At 38.9% G+C, this 19806-nt stretch overlaps 1 protein-coding gene across 15 annotated transcripts in view; it reads right to left on the bottom strand.

The window, feature by feature from the left end:
• Positions 1-277: 277 nt before the first annotated feature.
• The window catches only part of HDAC9 (histone deacetylase 9), a 450242-nt gene continuing 430713 nt past the window's right edge, over positions 278-19806 (bottom strand). For all 15 annotated transcript variants that reach the window (XM_040681503.2, XM_015281425.4, XM_040681502.1 and 12 more), the window contains 2 exons: positions 15816-15969; positions 278-6673 (listed from right to left, as the gene is read on the bottom strand). In XM_040681503.2, coding sequence (XP_040537437.1) covers positions 6634-6673; positions 15816-15969 — 194 coding nt within the window. In that variant the 3' untranslated portion in view covers positions 278-6633. The remainder of the gene's footprint in view (positions 6674-15815; positions 15970-19806) is intronic.

Genomic DNA, 19806 nt, shown 5'->3' with positions numbered 1-19806 from the left:
GCCTCAGGACAATGAGCCAAAGGAACTATAGAATATGAGCTTGGTGTTAAAGCCATAGCACTGCAATGCTCTGCTTTGTGTGGGTTTTAGCCTGCTATGTAACATTGCTTTTACATTAACATTTGTGGTTCCTTTTTTATGCACACCAGCTTCCCCATGCTCCGCCCTCTATAATTTAACAGTCAGATTCCTATGATCCAACCAGGGTGGCATGTTCAAAGCTCCACTTCTTTTCAGAGCTGATTAAAAAAAGAAAAAAGCTGAGTATCATACAAACTTACTTCAAATAGCTTTTATTCACACTAGGACAAGACTATAGCCAAAGAATTTTACAAAACACAAAACAAAAGGGTTTTTTACAACTCAGTTGAGGACTATTTCACACCAATCCAAGGCTCATATATATATAATCAACAAATTTTTGGAGCACAGTATTACTTAACATTACTCATTGGATACTTTCAGATACAAAAATGTATCAGGAATAATAACAATAATCCACAGGTTCCTCTGACTCTCACAGAAATATTAATATCAACCTTCACAAATTTTGCCATTTGGATTGGTCCCACTGATACTTTATCCCTTAGAATCTCATCTGCCTGGAAAGACAAATTACAGATAAACTTTTAGTGCTCTGAGAAAAGGACTGTTTTTTATCATAGAAACAGATAGCTACAACAATTTTCAAAGAAAAAAAGAAATAGACATTTCAGCTGTGCATCCCTAGATGGAAAGCTTGGTGTTGTAAAATCCCACAGCAGTAAGTTTGGGTTGAAAACTTCAGTTATGACTTCACCAGGTATTGCTTTATGCTTTCCTACTGCATCCTAACAGAATATTAAGCCAATCAAGAACTATAAAATAGCCATAAATTAAGCAACAGGAAACAAGCGTATGAACTTTTTCACATAAGACATGATGTTTAAACCATTCTGAAGCCCACTGAAGTCAGCAGGTAAACATCCACTGGTGCCAGTGCTCTTTCAGACAGACTTTTCTAGAGGCAGAACGAGGACTTTGTATCAGAAATGGGGATGTGTGACAGAGTTCAGATTTATACCTGAACTTTTTTGTAGTTTGGTTGTGGCTTAGTGCACAGCAAAGATTTCTTCATTAGCTGCCTCCCCGCTCTTATTCACAGCCCGTTACAGAAGGGAGTTCAGTGGCCTTTGAATAAGGGCATCCTACAGCTCTGACATTGCAAATATTCCTTCGGCCATTTGGGCATACCAACAGGAAGGGGATGATATGTGGAGATTTTAACACAGAATCACTCTCACTGCACAGTACCAGTGCCATCAGTTTCATACTTCATTTGCCTCTTGACCATCCACACAGGAGCACGTATTCCTCATAAACTGCAGCCCAAGTCACAGTGTGCTAATTAACATCCTAACAAGAGTGTCTTAGATTACACAGAACAGTTTATACTTTGCTCTAAGCTCCTCTAATATACAGAAGCACAGAGCATGGTGCTAGAGTAGAGTAAAAGATAGTATATGGGAGTTATAATTAATAATCTCTGAAATGTCCTCCTTGGTCTTCACTCTCTGTTGTGTTACTTGCTAGAGACTAAAACTGAGCTAGTAACAAGATGTCATGGGAAAAAAACCTTTCGGATCAAGTAAAGATATTACATTGTTAAAATCAAAATGGGTCCCTTTTGAGGTTAGAGAGGAATGCAAGTTTCACAATTTCTTTTTTTAACAATCAGCAGACAGCCAGCTAAATCATTCTCATAAAATACCACTCCAGTTTGGATCTGTCACAAAAATGAAACGTTTAATTGCTGCTAGAAGTGACAAAGATAAGTTATTTGCATTCCCACACCAAGGGCAGGAGCATCTGCCAGGGAAGATGAGCTTCTTTTCTCTGGTTCTCGTGTGCTATGAGGACAAATTCAATTACAGGCAAAAACTGAAGCAAGTGACACAACAATATAAATATTAAACTATAATTTAAAATCCAAATTCTTCCAGATTTTGGATGAAAAGTAAGTAGCAGAGGCTTGGTTCAAGAGAAATTCTTTCCTAGCAGGTTCTCCCTGCTTCATGCACATATTCTGTTTTACTTCCATATGGAGTCTGTAAAAAAACGTACAATAGTTCACAAAGCTCTGTTGTGACCTTTTAAAATAAAACAACCGTGCACCGTTACACTCTTGGAAAGGCTACTACTGGAAAAAAATATATGTATATCCCCTCTGTCATTCCTGCTATGAAATGTGTGTTAGAGGCAAAACCACAGTATCTTCTTCAGGGCAGCAGATAGGGCTGTTGTTATTTAGGACTAGGTCTGTGTAAGGAGGTTCACGTCTGCATACGAGTGGGCGTGTTTATGAGACAGGGCATTTCCCAGATGGCAAGTGCTTGCTGGGCACCTCCTTGCCCCTGCAAGTTAATCATAGTTGGTTGTCTCACAGCCACCAGTGCCTTTGGAAACATTCCCTCTAATTCTTCATCCCAGACACATTGCCCCGAAAGTGTCCTGCTGTCTGTCTACACAAATTAGGCAGTCTCTACATTCTTGTTCTCTACAGGACCTCTGGTGTTGGCTGCAGCAAAACCTTTCTAATATTTCATCTCCAGTTATGAACCTCCGCTTTTCAGGGAGACTTAATTTAGGTGAAACACCAAATTAAACACCACATACTGAAGAGGGGGGCTCTTTTTGCCACTTTCTTACATCTGGCAGCTCGTTGTTGACTTTTTGCAAGTAAAGAAATAGTCAACTTTCTTTACATAACAGCAGTTCATATTTTCATTTAATGTTATGATATTTATTTAAGATCACTTAATGATTTTATTTTCTTCAAATTCACTTGTCTGAAATTAAGTACTTAATTTTTACTGAAAGTAAAATTAAGAAGGAACATAATTAAGAAAGAGACTAATACTATCCTCTTTACTCCGGCAGCATTCCTATGAGCTTTGATTGCTTGCTAGGAATTTTGCCTGAAGAAGGATAATATAATGAAATAGCTCATTGCTGCAGATTATATTAAAGCCAAATGAGTGCACAGAAAGCTCCTACACACAAAGTTCAAAAATAAAGAGCAAGAGACAGGGTTGGCAGCTCTGAAATTACTGTTCAGGTAAAAAATTTTTTTTTTTTTTCTCTCAATATCCTGAGTTGTATAATCTTTTAGTTTTCAGGTTCTAATATGAATTTAAGAACCTAGCAATATACAAGAAGTCCAAAATCCCAGTTAGCTCAACACACAGTCTCTAACACTGAGAGAAGAGTATAGACCGCAGCAGCACATCAATGGTACTTGCTGCTGTAGCTTTTCTGACTCAGCAGATTGCTGGCTTAGGAAAATCTTGATCCAAAGGCAGAATACAGCCCCTGAACCCTCATACAGCAAGGCAATGCTTTGCTGCAGGACAACCTGCAGTCCCCATGCCACCAGCACCACCAGAGGGTCACCCTGGCTCTGAGGGCTCTTTGCCATCTCCTCAGCTTCCCCTCCTCACTGGACATAGGAATCATCATTTACCCCATCAGCTCATTTTTTTAGAAGCAGTCTAAACTAAGATGTTGACATTTTGGCAGCCAGCTAGAAATATCTGGAATTTATTTTTCAGAGATGTCAATCTCCTTCACCTAAGCAGAGGTCCATAATAGACAGGAGATTGTGATATTTCTTCAGAAATTGCTCCTAGGCCTCTGGATTTGGATATTAGAAACAGAGAAACATGCAATTCGTACACCTTTTTGAAATCCATGAGATCTGTTGTTGAATCCAGCTAAAACTGGGCATTTTTAAGAGTATCTATATGAATATTTCCCTGGAAATAAGACAAAAAGTACTGGGAGATATTATAACTGTAATCCATAGGGAGCTATTGATGGTAATAAAAAGTACTGTGAGAAGAAAACAGCAGCAAGTGAAACTGCCCTCTCGGAAAGCCCAGGTCTGCTTGGAAGGAAGTGTTGATATTCACCATAAGCCTCGATCATTTCCCAGAGGGCTGCACGGTGCCTTGTAATGACATAATCAAAAAGTAATGGTGTTCTTGAAAAAAAAAAATACCCACCAAAAGAACACACATACACTCAACACAGAAAAACCCCCACAGGTCCTGATTCATCTCCCACTGAAATCAAAGAGGATTTTGTTATTGGCTTCAGTGAGGACAGAGTTCTGGACACAATCTGTGTGCAGTTTATTTGCACATTTGCTTATCCAAATGATCCTGGCTTTAGCCAATAGCACGTCTAGTTGTCTGTCAAGGAGTATGCCTGTATAAATGCATAAGTGTGAGTTTATAATGTGGTTTAATTCAAATTACTCTGGCATTTTAAAAGCTTTTTCAGCTACAAAGGACAGCTTTATCTGATTTCCACTCCAGAATATAGACTTTAATTGGTAAAGTTTGTGAATCACATTTCAAACTGCAATTCATATTCCACTTCATGCAAGCTGAGGACTCAAATGGATTTTGCATTTGTGGGGTTAATTCTAAAATGATCTTACTATGCATTCAATTAAAATTTTGCAGACGTTATTTCAAAATGTGAAAAGCTTTAGAAATTACCCAACTCATCAGCTTGGCCCTTGGTTTCCTTGAAGGGAAACTTCTTTGAAGACCACAAGAAAATTGCAGTAAATGGCAACTAAGATTGCCATCACAAGTCTGCTAAAAATACAGGGTGAACCCTGATTGCTTCAGTCATGTGAACAGTCCCTTCAGAAGCCCAAAGTCAAGCAAGGTAGCTTGCAGCAGGAGTTAATTTAGCCTGCTAGGACCCTCTGCATTACTAAAATGAGCAAGATTTTGGCTTGTAAATGGCGGGTAGAATTTTATTTAACTTTCTTAGGGGCATATATCTATTTTAGAGTAAGCCTTTTGGAATAAAAGTTTACTTCACATTATAGGAAATGACATTCCTTTTTTAGATTTCCCTTTTCAAAGCATGCCTCAGATTTCTAACTTGTAGCAGAGAGCTTTTGTATAAGTAATAAAAGTCTTTAAAATTAAAATGCTAATCGTAAACAAACCCAAATGCATGAAAGATATAGTTTGACTGCGTAACAAAAGAGAATTATATAATTCTATTTGAATGAAATCTTTCATCTTTGATTTACAGGTTTGAGTCTGACTGTAAGTGAAACCATATTGTTCCATATCTTTCATATCATGGCCTTCACCAGAATCTTGTTTTAATTAAGGTTTCTTTCAGATTTCAGAATAAAAAGCATGACAGTCTTCACTTATGGCTTTAATATATTCTTTGAGTTTGGAAAATGTATAAAAATGAACATCATTTGCTTTTAAAAGCCAAGCGAGCTGTCACATACTGCAAGCAAAATACTTCAAGGTATCTCCCAGGGTTCACTAGGTGAGAAAGTTGTAAACAAAATAAAACTTGCTGTAGCACAATTTTGTTCATTTGAAGTCATCTAACACACACGCCCTATCTCTTACTCTAGCAGTAAGGCAACACGTGTAACAGTTTAAGCGTTCATTATCAGCTAAAGGCACAACTCTATGTTACGTTCGCAAACACGGAATTAAATAGCTAATGTCACATCGCAGGGAAGTCTTGCTGCACTTTGGGGATCTAAAATAAAGCCAAAACCCTTTGAAGCCCCTTAAGCAATGTCAGCTCTCTCAGTGCAGGACTACATAAAAGAATTAGTTTGTATTCACATGACAACCTGTAAAAAACACTCCCAACAAACTCCACGGAAACACCTGAGCTTCAAATGATCTGCACGCAGTTGCTTCGGATCGCTGCTCTTAGAGCCGGGACGCAGAAACATTTCAGAACAAACTGAAAACACATTTGGAAAGCCATCTATTTTTCAGAGACTACTTGATCTCTGCTGCACATCTGGCGAGAGCTACTGTCAACTATGGCGGGTACAGCGCTCTTTGAAAGACAGAAGGTCACTCATTTTAGGGAATCGTGAATGTGTTTTTATGATAGACAAGTTTACATGAAATGGGGAGAGATGTCCAGGAAAAGGGAAAATAAAATGAGGCACCACCAAGCACAGTACTTTGGGGGATTTATAGTACAATAAGAAGTGCTTTCCCTGTAGCTAAAATCCCTCATCTCAGTTTACACACCTTTCTCTCATTCTGCTAAGAACTCATTGCAGAGGGTTAAAAAACGGCACGTAAAATGAAGGGTTTTTTTTTTTTTTCATTTTTTCATTACGCAGAGCAAAGAAAACAAATTCTATTAACAGTTTAACATGGTATGAAAAAAATTACGCAGTAAAAAGTGTCAGAAAGTGATTCATGGAGTTTACCGAGTATTTCACTGGCTGTTGCAACTCGTATCTATAATCTATCATGTAGAATTTTGTAATACTCTATTTCACAACTGATGGTGGTGAGCGGGTCGAACAGCATATAAAAAGCATGCTCTAGGCTCTTTCTCCCAAGCCTGTTTTACTGTAACTCTACAATTGTAGCGGTTACATTTAAGGAATCTTTAGGGCCCTTTCAAGTCCATCCAAAGAACAAGTGAAGCTGCTATTCAGAACTTTGTGCCCAGTGTTTATGTTCCATCTGAACCGTGCCACCCAAGCAGCAGACAAGACATGTCTGAGGGTGCTTTGGGGGGATACACAATGATGTCACCCACAGGAAATATCAGGGAGGACTTGGCACTTCACAAGGCTGGCTCTTCTTCCATGGGCTCGCCAGCAGCTCTGTAAAAATAAACAGGCAATCAGAATACGGCACAAGAGTACACAATGACATTGTAGATTTTCATGCATAATCAAAGCTGATTTTTCAGCTCTCTCTCATGTTTATTTGTGTTATTCAGTTATCCATAAATAGAGTTTCTTTCCTAGGAAGTATAAACAAATGTCAAGTGGAAAAACATTTTAGATCCAAGCAATCACTGAAAACGTTCCTGTTTATATTAAAATATGTCAGAATATTTTATAACTTTTTCTCCTGAAATGTACATGCTTTGTGTCAACAGAATCAAATCTTTTCATGAAAAAAATAGCCGTGATACTTCTATTTTACAAGCACTTGTGACTGGAAATACATGCATTTGTTTTTCCCAAGTGAGCCCATACCATTACAAAACCCCAGTTCACCAGTAGCCAACCAATCAGCGATATTTCTTGCAAGGTTTTTCCTCAGTCCTTTGAGTTTTAATTCTGTGCTTTCATAAATGCATTGGCTGCTGCCTGCCTGCAACTTATGAGACCAAATTCTGAACTCGTATTGCAGATCACTGTCTTAGAGAGAGTATCCATTAATATTATCTCATCAGATTATAAGTGAAACTTTTGTTTGAAAGTTTCTGGGAAATATCTAACTTAAGCAAGATAGACTCTTTAAAACATCCAGTAAGTAACAAATGGAGATAATTGTTGAGCTAGTACAAACTGTCATAACTCCTCATATCTAACTGTGCCTAAGGATTATGCTGCTAATTGTAAAATCAAGAACTTCTGAGACCATGGTGAGATCTCACTGTTGAAGGATGTAAGAATTTAGAAACAGACCATTCTGCATCTTATTCTGGCTGAACATAACATAAAAAGTGAGTTTAAGACCTCCAATAATTGCTTGAAATGAACGGGGGCAAAAAGTAAATACAAATTAATAAAAATAGAACAGACATTTACCAGTTAAATCTGATAAGCTCACATAATGATTGGCTTCAGTAAAAATCCCTCAGAAAGTACAAGATCATGGGATCTCATGGGAAAAAAAAAAGTAATTAATGGGAGTTTGCATGGACTTTGGTAGTTTATTTAGCAAGGAAGCCAGAGAATTCTGAATTAATCTGGACTTTATTAAAGTTTTTCCCAACAAAAAAATCAGCAATCTCTCTTTAAAAGATCTTATACAGGTCATTCCTTTATGATTTGAAATGATTACAGCTACTATGTTAAAAAAAAAATTAGTTGGATGAATGATATATGAAAAAGAAGACATTTTTCAGACCAATCATTTTCCAAAGTGTTAGTGAACACAAAATATTATCTATCTATAAATCTCAAATCTTCTGTTCCTTGCCATACAGTGGAGGACTTTTAATGTGAGCAATAAAAAGATGACCAGGATCATCACTGTCTTTTTATTTTTCCTTGCATTCTTCTGACTTGTGGTGGAGATGGCACGGAGGCAATAGAGGTGGGATGGAACCCAGCCTACTAGTGTGGTATGGCATAGGAACATGTGCTGTGACTTCACACTGGTGCTGTATGTTGCCCTCATGCTAACAACATGCTCCCACTTTCTCCAGCAGAAGACCTTTTTTCTCCTCTGGAATAATGCAAAAGTGCTACAAGCCCCATTAAAAACACAGGACCTTACAAGATTTTCTTAGAAAAGAGCAATTTGAAAGCGCGTAGCAGTTAATATTTTAGATTCTGCTGTGTATGAATGAATGAATGAACGAATGAATGAGCGAATGAATGAGAAGAAAGCTTTCAGTAGATTTCAGCTGGTGACTGGCAGAACAGGAAAGAGTGGAGCTCTGAAAAATTTCTTCAGTTGAAAGTGGGAGTTTGTCTTATTTATAAGGAGCTAGGGAAGGAGCACGTGCAAGTCTGTTCACTTGTATTTGGCTTCTGAGACTGACATTCTCATGAATATCTCACAACTTTGAGATGATCATGTTCAAGGTTTTAGTCCTGCGTAATTCTTCATTGATGAGGGCACTTCTGAAAACCAGGATTGACCTCAGGCTCTGCGTTCTAATACATTCCAGTATACTCCAAGAATATCCCAGTGTTCTGCAACAGCCAGAGCCTAAGCCTCATTAGAAATATTTACATTCAAGTGCAAGACTCAAGGCCCTTTTTGGAAGTGGAGAAGAGGTTCAGGTGCCCTGGCAAATCCAGCTGCTGTCTCCCAGAGTGAGTATTCTCAGCCTTCTCCAGCCTGCTTTGATAATTTGTGTGCAAGCTTTTACTTTGGTTTACTAGCACAAGAGAAGTCACTGAATCAATGACTTGTCATCAGAAACGTACATCTTTACAGGATAACAACTTAGGCTAGAGTTTTGTGAAAGAGTTTTCAGGCCCTTAGTATAGAAAGAAAAGCATTGAAATCACATATGTTTGAGAGATGAATCAATGTATATCCCTTCATCTTAAACACAAAGTTCTCCCCATGAAATTGAGGGAGCAGAGTCTGACAGGCCAAATTTATGTTACCTCAATTCTATCACTGTTAGTTGCACTAGTTCAGTTAGTCTTCCTGTAGCTAGCAAGAAGTTGGCATAAAAAAGTAAAACGGGGAAAAAAAAAACAAAAAAACAACCTAATCCATATTGTATGTTCTAATTCCTCAGAAATGTAACTATGAGGTTGGATCTGATCCAGGCTGATCTGCGTGGTTGGCAGATCCAAAATGGCACAGATTGAGACTGTAATGAATGAAGAACCATAACTGCAATTTTTCGTAAACCTCCACCGAGGCTCACTGAAACTGCAGGTTTCTAGGATCAGGGCTCTCTTGAGTTCATTCTGATTATTTGGATATACCATGAAGAGTATTTGCCTACAGATATATCTATATGCAGCTCACACTCTGGCAGGAGGAAATAGTCTTTGTGCAGTTAATGCTAAATGAAATGATTATATTAAAACAAATGAAGTCAGTGAGACAGAATCCTTCCATGTGGATAAAATCAGGCAAGACTTGTGACAATTTAAGTACTATTGCTCTGTGGCAGTTCTGAATAAATGGCAACCATGTTATTTAATGAGAATACTATTTAAAATAGCTCAGACCTACACTTTAAAGAAAGCCAGTATAAGAATCTAGATGAGTTCTCTAAATCGTAAAAGAATTCTCTTACCTTAATTTATACATTAGAATTTCAGAGATTTCTCATAGCTACAACACCACACGCAAACAAACAAACAAACAAAAAATCAAGATAAGTTTCCAAGTCCCCAGAATTGCTGAAATTGCTGAACAAAAGATAGATTTTCTGATGGGGTATGGCTGTTTTATGCCATAATCTGTTTCTAATTTAACTCAGATGTCTCAGGGAAGAGCATCGTAATTGAAAAGTGATCCTCTGGTAGCAAAGAATGGGGGAAAGGAGGTACGTTTCTATACCTTGAAGATGATTTGGAGGGTGCTTGAAGACATCATATTAAAGATCCCCAAGTAAGTGTATATCCTAGTAAAAAATGGACTCTATGGATCAAAGGAAAAGGGTCACAGTGAAAAAGACTTTGCAGTTTTAGAGCCAACCAAGGTAAAAACATGTAAACTCCCAAAAGAGGATGCCATGTCCAAATAAGGCAAATAAAATAGAAACTCTGGCAAGTTCAATGTAAACCCACAAAATGACCAAAGGAGAATCTGAAGACCAACATGTTAAAGGCATAAAAACTAATAATAAGAACATCTTTCAAAATACATCAGAAAAAATGATCAAAGCATAAAAGGAACATCAAGAAAGGTAGACCACAAGAGCAAAATGAACTATTTATATCTCTGTTAACTAGAGAAGTGTCAGGCAGATTTTATTATTTGCAGATGAACTGTCTTAAACTGAATCAGCACTAGAACAAGCTGATATATTAAACATTGCCAAATTGCTAAGAGCAGATTAAATTTGTCTACTGAGTTCTAGGGGAATGCAATCATGATGTTTCTAAATAAATAATTACAGAGTACATTCTACTGGTTAAATCAGCATCCATACCAGAGGTAAGAATTGCTGTCCCCCTTTGGGAGACTATAGGAGATACGGTAAAGCTGCACCGAGGGGAATTGATAACAACTATAATAAATATCATAGAATTAGTAGGCATTCAGATAATAGTAATTTGGCTAAGAGTTAAGCCTTAACTGTTGCAGGGAAGTCAAACCTTACAAATTCAGTACAAATTCATTTTTGAAGGAACTGAGGGAAGAGGGATCAAGTGATACCCTTGTACAAAGAAAGTCTTCCAATGATCTTATGCAAATGCTCTGAGGAACTTAGTTTTTAAGAGAAGGCCCTGCCGTAGATTAAATACATCAGAAGTAAGAAATGGGTAATAACACTGGTGAATTTTCACCATAGAGAGTTGTTCCACAGCATTTCAAGACTTGGCAATGTACCAGTACATTTAAGTGATAACATTTGTTGATGATGCAAAATTACTGATACTAGATAGTTCTAAAGCCCACTGCACCAATTCTGAATGGAAAAGAAGGTAAACAGATGCAAAATAATACACAAAGCAGAGCGAGGACAGCTTTAATTGTTTATATACTCTGATGGCAATTACTGAGAGCTTGGAGTTGATGAGAGTAGAAGAGAGAAACAAAAGCAGCAAAAAATGCCCATCATTAATCTACTGTATATATCCATAGTGTGCTCAACATCTGGTGTCCTGAATTCTATTCTTAGTCCATGTTCTTAAAAAGTACTACAAGAATTATGGAATGGGGCAAGAAGAATGATCTGAAGTAAGACTTTTTTTTTAATTCCAGGAAGAATAAAAAGTCTTGAGACAGTTAAAATATTTTAAACCAGAAATGTAGCAGAGAATATGAGTAGGAAAAGAATGCTTTCATTTCTGAATGCTCTAAACTGTGCCTGATGAAGCTGTGGGATTCACTGCACGAACATCAAATCTGTAACTTAGTTCAAAAATAGCTTTGAAAAATTTATACTTGGGTAAGTATCCTGGAGGCTTTCATGCAGATGGGTCACATGTAACCGTTGAAATTACAGATGATCAGGGCAAGACTTGCTCTCAACTCCTCTGTTCCCTGTCCTCTCCTTCAGGCACTCTCCACCAGGGGATGAGTGTAAGGTGGGTAAAATAAGGCTGCAGCTTCTCTGGATCCTGAGCCGGGCTTTGAGTTCAGATGCAATGAGGTAGGGTCAGGTAGGTGCAAGTTCTTCAGAAGTTCTTCTGGATACTCAAACAGTGAAATTCCAAGCAAAGCTCTATGAGTTGATACACAGACAGAGAACGTGACCCTAGGTGGTGGCTCGCTGTACCCTACAATCTAAGCCGTTGCACTGCTATAAAATACATTGCAATATGACTGAAAATGCAACTGATAGCTCAGAAAGACTAAGGGAAATGTCTAAAAATGCTTCATTTTCATTTCCATTTGATTAAAATCTATGTTCAGCTGAATGAGGGCCATAAAGTTAAATCCTGATAAATGTCATTCTCAAGATTTATTGTTTGCTGCAAAAGAAGTAAGTGCTGGAGACCTCTCTCTACAGCCTTTTATTTTTCCATTTTAAGAAGAAATGTACAGAAGCTCCAGTGTATCATGGACAGCACTATGCTGAATATTTTCATAGCAAGATTTCTGAAACATATGTCTGGCCAAAGGAAAATTCTAATCAGCTAAATCTGTATCTCTCTTAGGGAATAAGCAGTTATCTATACACAAAAGTTATGGCAGTTTGAAATGCTTTATAGGGCATACTGGTTCCTTTAATTGTGTCTGCATTTAAATCTGTGTTAGCATCATGCATGTTTTCTTTCCTATCCACAAAGTCTTTTTTCTATATCTGTTCTCTCATGAAGGCTATAATCAAGTTTCAATTGAATCTTGAAGTGCAGAGTTGTGTTTGGTTAAATAAAAAACCAAAAGCATAGCAGATTTCACCGTTTTCTTCATTTAGTCTCAGAGAAAATCAAATAAAAAAAAAAAATCGGCACTGTCACTTGAAGAAAAGAAGGAAAGAGAGAAGAAAGAAAGAGCAATACTTAATACAGGCCTTAGCCAGGAGCATTTTATCCTTTATTCATCAGTGGTAAGTGAGTCAGATATGAGTTGGCCAGGAAAAGAGCTGCTTTACCCAAAATCTGAGTTTAAAACGAGTCATCTCACTCCAAACACCAATATATCCTCCAGTATAACTGGCAAGAGTTTCCCACAAAGAGACTTTTGCTGCCACTCTCTTCATCTGCAGGCCTGGCCATCCAGAGCTGAAGTCAACAGGATGTCTATCATCAGCTCTGTGAAACAAGACCAGAATTATCAGCTTGGCTGAACACAGTGGCAATTAAGAGAAAGTAAATAGGCTCCTGGCATAATGAAGGAACCCTTTCGGCTTCCCTGTCAGCCATGACACTTTCTGCTCTGATCCTGCTCTGCCAGCCACTAACCATTTTCCCCCAAAAATACTCAGTGGAAAGGCTTACAACAGGTCTTCAGAAGGTGGCTGCAATCCACAATGGGGAAGAGTGATGCAGAGAACGTAAGAGCCCAGAGGGCTCTTCAAGTTCCTGCAGCCCTGTCATTTCTCATAGAAGGGGGCTGGAGAAAGAGAAAAGTATACTTGGTCTTTAATTATAATAAATGGAACAAATGTGATAAAGTTGTGATTCATCACTGTGTTACTCCAGCTTGTGTTCTTATATGCCTATGAACGGAATGATATATTTTTGTTAAGTGAATTAAATTATACTGGCACGAAACCAGTTTGTGCAATGTCAAATCAATCCCTGGATTTATAATCCCATGCTGAAGTTTCATTCATGCTCAAAGTGCAGTCAGGTCCTGTCAGGACTCCCTGCAGCCCAGAGGACTGCGTCTTTGAAATCAAACCTTCAAGGTGACCCTTTTTCATTCCATATTCATCTTTACATTCAGCAAGGAGAAAGCCAAGAAAACAACATTCTGAAGCTTCAGAAAAACTAGCTGTCAGTTTTGTCCCAGTGAGATAACGCTTCTATTGTCCCGTTGCTCTGTGATGGCAGCCTGGCTTTGGGTGACTTCTTTGTGGGTTACAAATGTGGAAACAGAATCAGGGATGTACGCTTGTAAAGATTTATTTGCGCTGCTGAAAAACTTCAACAGCACCAAAGATATTTCAAACAAAGCCATTTTTCCACAGAACAATTAATCACGAAGGCTTCACTCCTATAAGAGCCCAGGACTGATGAAGTGTAATGAATCTGGCAGCCACATGAATTCCACTTGTGTACATTTCAGCACATCCGTTTTTTTTTTTTTTTTTTTTTCCATTTTCTCAGCTCTGCTCTGAAATGCTGTTTTCAGAATGGGAGGAAACTGTCACAGGTTATCAGTAGTTAGGTAATAAATATAATAATTAAGTACAGTGTTAGTCAAAGGGTTATTTTGTTCAAGTCTTGTAAGATCAGTGATCGCTCTTGACAGCTGTAGCTTTAAGTGAGTGGAGGACCAAATACAGGAACAAATACAGTTCTTGATTATTCTGAGCAATACAAAAATACACAAAATTAACCACGCCCTTTTTCATACAACTTAAGAATTTGCTGTGTTTGGCTGAATTAGTTCCAACCCTTTAATTAAAATTGCTTATGTTTCAGAGCTGTGCATACACAAACAGGATCCCCAGCTTTCTGTCCTTGGCTAACAGAAGCATCTCGTGACAGTCACAAATTTACATGACAAATCTTACAGTATTTCTTAGCTGATCACTGATTAATGCTCTCACAGATATAAAATTTGTCTCTTGTTCATCACTGGATTCTTCTCTGATTTTTTACGGATTCATCTGAAATAATCAGAACCCAGCAATAGATGTAGCATACTAAAATGCAGTTGCAATCAGAAAAGTGACTAAGTAAACACCACAAACTTTACTGACTAGCTCTGACCCCAGTGTGTCCCTTTGAGCCACATCTGCAAATCTCTTGACAGATGAATGCTCTCACAGTAGTGAGAGATGTCCACTTCCAAATGCACCAATAGCTTTGAGCTGATTCTATGCTGCTCCCCGTAGGTGCTCCCAGATGTTCATCAGACCAGTTTGGAATAAAACGCCCACACTGGAGGCAAGAGCCAAACTAAAGAAATAGCTGCCACGGCACAGGAGTCACAGGCCCTTTTCACTCCAGTCCCACCACAGCTCTAGTCTGCTCCCATCTCCGTCCTTACTCTCCTGCTATGCAGCTCCACTTTGCAATGTGGAGGGAGCTGGTGAGTCTCCTTATAAGGCTTTTTTTCTTCTTTCCTCCTCTTTCTTTTTTCCTCTGTATGATGGAAACTGAACTGCTCCCTGCATTCTGGGTCTTTGTATGTTGGAGAAGGCCAGAAAAGTTTGTCCCTCAAAAGAGTAAATAGGAAACTCCAAGAACTTCTGCAGAGGCTCTTTGAAACCCTGATGTCCCTTTGAACAAATACTGTTTTGTAACACAGCACTCAGAGGCCATTTTTTTTTCATCTTTAATTGGCAGAAAACTAGTAACAGTTACTGTGTCATTTTCTCAGGCTGTGAAAATGAAAGCAATGTTCATTAACCTAAAAAAGCAGCTGACAAGCTGGAAAAAGACAGCATTCTCTTTTTAGCCAGTACCTTGAGAACGGCAGGCAGAAAATGTTGGCCCTGGTCCTGGTCAGGATTGTTTTAAGTTTTATGCTGGCACTGTTCCATTGCTTCCAGGGAAGTAACTTTTAATGCCTATCTAATATCATTTAATAATGACTTAAGTCCATCCTTATTACATTTATCTGAGCATACGTTAGATGCCTTCCTAGAAAGTTAACACTAACCCAGTGTTGAATTGCTTCCAATGTGAAGAATACTGTTGATTACACTTGATCATGTCTATTTTATTCACACAGCGTCAATAGTGCACTTGTTATGTAGTAAAGAGCTTTTAACATGGGGATAAAACAAAGTTGTTGTACTCTCATGAACCTTAGTAAAGAGTTACGCACACCAAAATATTTGTTAGCATAGAATACCTTTGTTTCCAGCAGCCAAGTAGGAAGAACTTAAATTGAGGGAGGAAAAATTCCAGGTAGCTCAGTAAGCAGACAATCTGGAAATAACTCAGTCTAGCTGTCTTCTGCATCTCGTGTGACTGGAGTGTAAAATCCTTGCTCTCTGCAGTAATTGCATGGGCTTACCTGCTGCCTTCCTGAGGAAAGCACTGCTCAACATCCACTGAAAGGGAGGCCATAGCAGACACCGTTTCTGTCTCCTCCCTCTCTCGTTTCTGAGACTCAGCCAGAGCACAATCCACTGGCACAGAGTATGGCTCCACTGACTTCCAGTACTTGCCTAAGGAAAACACACATCATAATTTATGGGAATCTCAGCTAGCACGGTGGTACAAGCATAGTAATCACTTAGTTCAACACTGAGTGATTATAATTTAAAATCACTGCAGTGTAAGCAGCGCAATTGAAGTATGTTTCTGAACCTACGAATGCCAAGTTGGAAAGTGCTTTCATTCCAAGGGCTGTGTCACACCCTTCCCCAGAAGGTAATAAACTGGAGGAGTAACATGCAGCCTAATGAACTCATGCTGTCAGACAAGCTATTGGCTTTATCTACCCAAGGTAAAGGGAGTTCAGGGCAGGGTTAATACCTAAATATTGCTTTGATATTGAAGACTGTTGATGCATACACAACAAATAGGACAAGAAAAATGAACATTGTTGTATAAAGTGCTCACACAGCACAGTCTCAAAAAGGAAAATGTTAGAAATGCCAGCTTGGACTGAAGCAGTGCTGCCAGAACAATCAGGTTTGTTAGTCCTGGATGTTCTTTCTCCTCCAACCTCAGGGCGTATACTAGAACAATAATTTATTTAAAACTTTCATATACGAACTGGCTGCTGCTGGAAAGCCGCCAGATATCATAAGGAATGGTTTCTAGTTTGCTGTGTAAAAAGGCAGCAGTGGATTAAAACCATGAGTAAATTCTGCTCTCAGACTACAACAGAAGATACGGTAGGGAGGTTCTCAACTGGCACCAACAATGGTGGCAGGTGACATCACCGACATAAAACTGGTCTGTGGCTGCACAGCTGTTAAGAAACAGAGGTCGATCAGTGGTAACCAGGTGGACAAGAAAGAATTTACATATGCATTTCGTACAGCTCAGTAATCCACCCTGCGCTCACTAATTGCCAGGTGGATGACACCTGGAAATGAGGAACTTTGGAAAGGCTGGAAGCTCCGCACCAGTGCTTATTCTGTGTTTAGCAGAAGGCTTCCAGCAGCTGCTGCAGAGGTTGGGGCAGGGTACTTATCTGGGAATTAGAGGGAGGGTTTCAACAGCTGTGAAAGAGAGGGGATCAAGAAGAGGACTTTTCCAAGGGTTAAAAGGAGAGTTTTGGCAGCTGGGCAGTGGGTTGAGGCGAGGTGCTGATCCAGAGGGTGGCCAGAGGCTCTGACAGCTGGAGGCCAGGCTGATGGTGCTGGCCATGCTGCACACAGGCCACTGAAAACTCCCTCATGGGTAGCACAGCTCTCTGCACCACTTCAGGCTTCTCAAAAGATGAACTTTTTACTCCAGTGAGAAAGCAGCTGTCAATAAAACCTGAAAATGTCTTTATTCAAAAATATCACTGCAAGATGAAAGCCCAAGCCAATCTGCAAGAACAACCAGTGAGCATGGCCAGAGTGTTTCTTTGAACTCTAATAGTGTGCACGTTTGAGTAGTTAGCAGAATCTTTAAATAACGGGGACCTTCTGGGGATAAAATGTAAAGTGTATTAAGTATCCTACAAAGTTGAGATTAAGTGTTAGAAGGTTGGCTTTGCTCCAGAAGCATGAAAGACACAGCTAAAAAGTTATGTACATAACGGTAGGCTCAATGATTGGAGCCTGGCAAATTTTATAAAAACAAGACAAAAATATTCTCTATTATTACTGTGCTCAGAGACCAAATTCTCTGTTCATTAAAAAATACACTAAAAGCAAACAAAAAAGTTATATGGGCATTCCACAGCGTTCTCACAGATCATATGTGCATAAGTCAGTCTTTGCAATATACACCCAATTCAAACCCTATAATTTATGAGCTAAATGTTCACAGAGTGGGTGGGGTTTTTGTTGCAGAAACAGATGTGCAAGAAAATCAAATCTGTTGGCATGGGAATAATACCTCCTCTTGCCTATAAAAGAAATGAACCCATGTTCACTGCTGGAGTTTTCAAGGGCTCTTATTCATAAAATAAAATATTAGTAACTAGCTACCACTGCGTTGCTCTCCTGCAGCAACAATAAAACAGCATCAGTGAGGACTGCTCCATTGCATTCGTTCATTCACACACAGGCTCACACACCAGCTGCCCCCTGAATCTGGGCTTTCTTGTAACACCAAAACTCAAGGCCAATTCAAGCATATTATCGGACTCTTTCTGCCCATTTAACAGCCCTTCACTCCCAGGCGATCAGTGATATTTCTTGTTTCCCTACACTGAGCACTGCAATATAGAGGGGCTTCAGCATTAGAGGGGCAGCAGAACCTGGCTGGGAAGCAGGTGGCAGCATCTATGCTGCCGTAGAGGGTCTTGGGAAAGGGGGGTACACAGAAGCCCACTGTGGTTAATGGGAAGAAATTTTAAAGCAGAACCCATTTAGAAATAGCATCCAGGTACCAGCAGGTACCTTGTGCAGAACTTTCTGGTGCTGATGAAGAAGCAATGGTAGATTTTCCTTTAAAATTAGAAAGCTTACAAACAGCTGTAGTAAGCAGAAAAACCTTTGCATGCTTCTTTTATTAAAGCACAACTCGTATATACTCTGCACTAAGCATATATAGGGCTTGGGTGTGTTCAATCCAAAAGAAGTGCAGGCAAAGTCTTGTGGAACAGAGAGGCGAGCACAGCATGCAGTTGCAAAGGAGCTTTTTTAGGAACTCTAGGTATGCTGTGGATTGACAACTGGGTGAACTTAAAGCATCTAACCCAAAGCTTGAAAATGCCATTTCTACTGTGCTATACAGAAATGTGAATTTCTGCTGGTCCTGTTGCACTCATTGATAATATTGCAGAGAACAGGGAAAAGAATGGAGCACATCCCTGGTTTCGTTCATACAGAACTTGGAGAGGAATCACTGCTTGCGAGAAGAAACAATGAAACCAACTCGGTCTTCTAGGTATGCTGTGGCTTTCAACATGAATATGTGCTTATGTCTCTCTCAAAGATTTGTGAGAGCACTGATTATTACCAGGAAATAGTGATGAATGATTCTGCCACTGCTAAAATCATTTGTAATTGCCTTTCACCAATAGATTTGGACATGCTGTACTATGGTTGCCTTGAAAAATCCAGTTTGGGGATAATACTAAAGCTAGTGAGCAGGACTGTTTACATGGGTGTGGGAACTACTACTTCCAAATATATTACATTTCCAAAAGGGCTTTAGATCATGGTCACAAACAAAATATTTATATAAATTCTATACCACTTACAAAAGAAATTTGTTTTCTCTCATGGAATAAGTATTGCATCTTCAATTTCTGTTTTGAAATGAATACAGAGGAGAGACACTTTTTGGTCTAAAATATTGCTAATATTCATCATCAAACTTGAATCACAGAAATAGACCCAAGACACATGGAAGCAACCATCCAGACAAAGCAGGCTTTCTCAGTATCTTTTGAGGTGCTTCTCCACAATTTTTCAGTCTGTACAACTCTGTAATATTCAATGTGTACTTGCTTCTCTTAATTCCATCTAATTACACATCCTGCATAAATCTGCACTAACCTCCCTCAATATTCTTTTCCTTCATTCAAGCATATTCATTTCTAATACTTGGTCTCTCTCCAAACAAAATGATGGATACATAACTTTTCAGGCAATAGCTGGAAAAAAAACCCTCACTTCAACAGCACTGTGTACAAATAACTCCAAATCTGGAGCAGCCTGGAAGTTCACTGGACTGCCATGACTGAATTGGGTCTGCTCAAACCAAAGTTTGCTCTGAATAATCAAAATTAAGTCACTCCACAGAGCTTTGGATTGTGTTTTGAGATACACACCATATCTTTGTTTCTCAGCCACTTCCTTCTTCCTGAAAAAACATAATTTGTGTATAAATATTGTTAGTAAGACACTTAGACACCATGCCTTTCTACATCTAGCATTATTTTTTCCCCA

The sequence above is a fragment of the Gallus gallus genome, chromosome 2 (genome assembly GCF_016699485.2).
Source record: "Gallus gallus isolate bGalGal1 chromosome 2, bGalGal1.mat.broiler.GRCg7b, whole genome shotgun sequence".
In the NCBI taxonomy this organism is placed as follows: domain Eukaryota; kingdom Metazoa; phylum Chordata; class Aves; order Galliformes; family Phasianidae; genus Gallus; species Gallus gallus.
This window is presented reverse-complemented; position numbering and strand designations above follow the sequence as displayed.